Here is a 1,508-nt window from a genome sequence, read left to right on the forward strand (position 1 = left end):
TTTTGTACCATCACTATTTAAATAGATAAGCTTGTTAAACTATTTGGAACAAATTCAAATGAGATCATCTCTTTTGAATAGACTTTTTTTCCCCAATAATCCCTAGAGGTAAAAGGCTTAAGTTTTGCCAAGAATGAGTAGCTGACAGCCAAGTTGATTTAAAAAAATCTATAATAAAATAAATTGATCAAGAAACTATGAGATAATGTTAAGCTATGAAATACTGAAGTCAGGCAGGCAATATTAAAACACCCAAGAGGAGAAAGCAACCTGAGGTCAAGTTTCAGCAAAGCATAGTCCTGTACTGGTAGTCAGAGAGGATCTGCCTAGCTGCTTTGAGCTGCAGAACTGGAACTAGTCTGTGAAGTTGAGATATATACCTGTAAGAAACAATGTTTCTGCCATTCTGTATGTAGGGAAGTTTTTGCAGAAGGCCTTAGTTTTTATGATAAAGAACTTTAAGGATCTTCACTGTATTCTTTTGAATTCTTAATTACTATATGATATTAATTGACTAACACTACCAAAGATAGATATTTAAAAGAGAAACATGAGTTATTTAAAATATCCTCTGTTTTTGAGCTTCTTACTTGGTCTTTGATCAAGTAAGTACATGCTCCTCTGTTGTTAGGCCAAGTGGGGCCTTCTGTGCCACAGAGGCCTAGATACAAATCATAGCAATATTAGTTGATAGGTTCCACTAAAATTGGAAGTTTTCAATTTGTGTAACAAATTAGTTAAATACAGCAATCTCAAATTTATTATTTTTAAGGTATAGAGCACATCTAATCTAAAAGTTTTTCTTGTTAATAAGTGGAAGGAATAGGTAATCAAGCAAAAAATTTTGAGGTATAATTGTAACTCAAACATGGAGAGTTGAAATATACTAAGACATCATTCTTTGTGTTCTTCCTGTTGGAATTCAAACACAATTTTTTCAATAAAATATAAAGAGTTTTTCATATCGTATGATGATTCCAATATAACAAAATCTGAAGTTATTCTCTGCACATAAGAAATGAATAAGCATTAATAACTAAAGGATTTACCAACATTTGTACATAATTTAAAATTAAATGATACATTTCTGAACAATTCATGTAGAAAGTAAATTGTCATGAAGGTTTTAAGCATTTTGAACAATAATGAAAACATTTGATACCCTATTAACAGGCAAAACTTTTATGCATACCAATTCAAAGAATTTAAGTTCTAAAAACTACTGTAATAATTATCTTAAATAAATATTTATTTTAGCATAATATCCTTCAGGATCATCTATGTTCTCACAAATACTGTCAAAATATTATATTGCATGCCATAAATGCATTCAACTTTGTCAATTAAAAGTACAGTAGTTATTAATGTCCTCTTCTCCTAATTATTTAGTCTCTCTTTTCAGAGGTTGACCACTATTCAGATTTATACACTCAAACAGAGGCATACACACACACACACACACACACACACACACACATTCAAACACTCACATGCACACAAATTCATAT

General features: G+C 30.6%; 1 protein-coding gene across 1 annotated transcript in view; it reads right to left on the reverse strand.

Moving 5' to 3' along the window:
• The window catches only part of LOC116091722 (olfactory receptor 4A47-like), a 5,123-nt gene extending 3,989 nt beyond the window's left edge, over positions 1-1,134 (reverse strand). The window contains exon 1 of the mRNA XM_031373234.1: positions 1,086-1,134. Coding sequence (XP_031229094.1) covers positions 1,086-1,134 — 49 coding nt within the window. The remainder of the gene's footprint in view (positions 1-1,085) is intronic.
• Between the last annotated feature and the right edge of the window lie 374 nt (positions 1,135-1,508).

Source organism: Mastomys coucha, unplaced genomic scaffold (genome assembly GCF_008632895.1).
Source record: "Mastomys coucha isolate ucsf_1 unplaced genomic scaffold, UCSF_Mcou_1 pScaffold15, whole genome shotgun sequence".
Classification (NCBI taxonomy): Eukaryota; Metazoa; Chordata; class Mammalia; order Rodentia; family Muridae; genus Mastomys; species Mastomys coucha.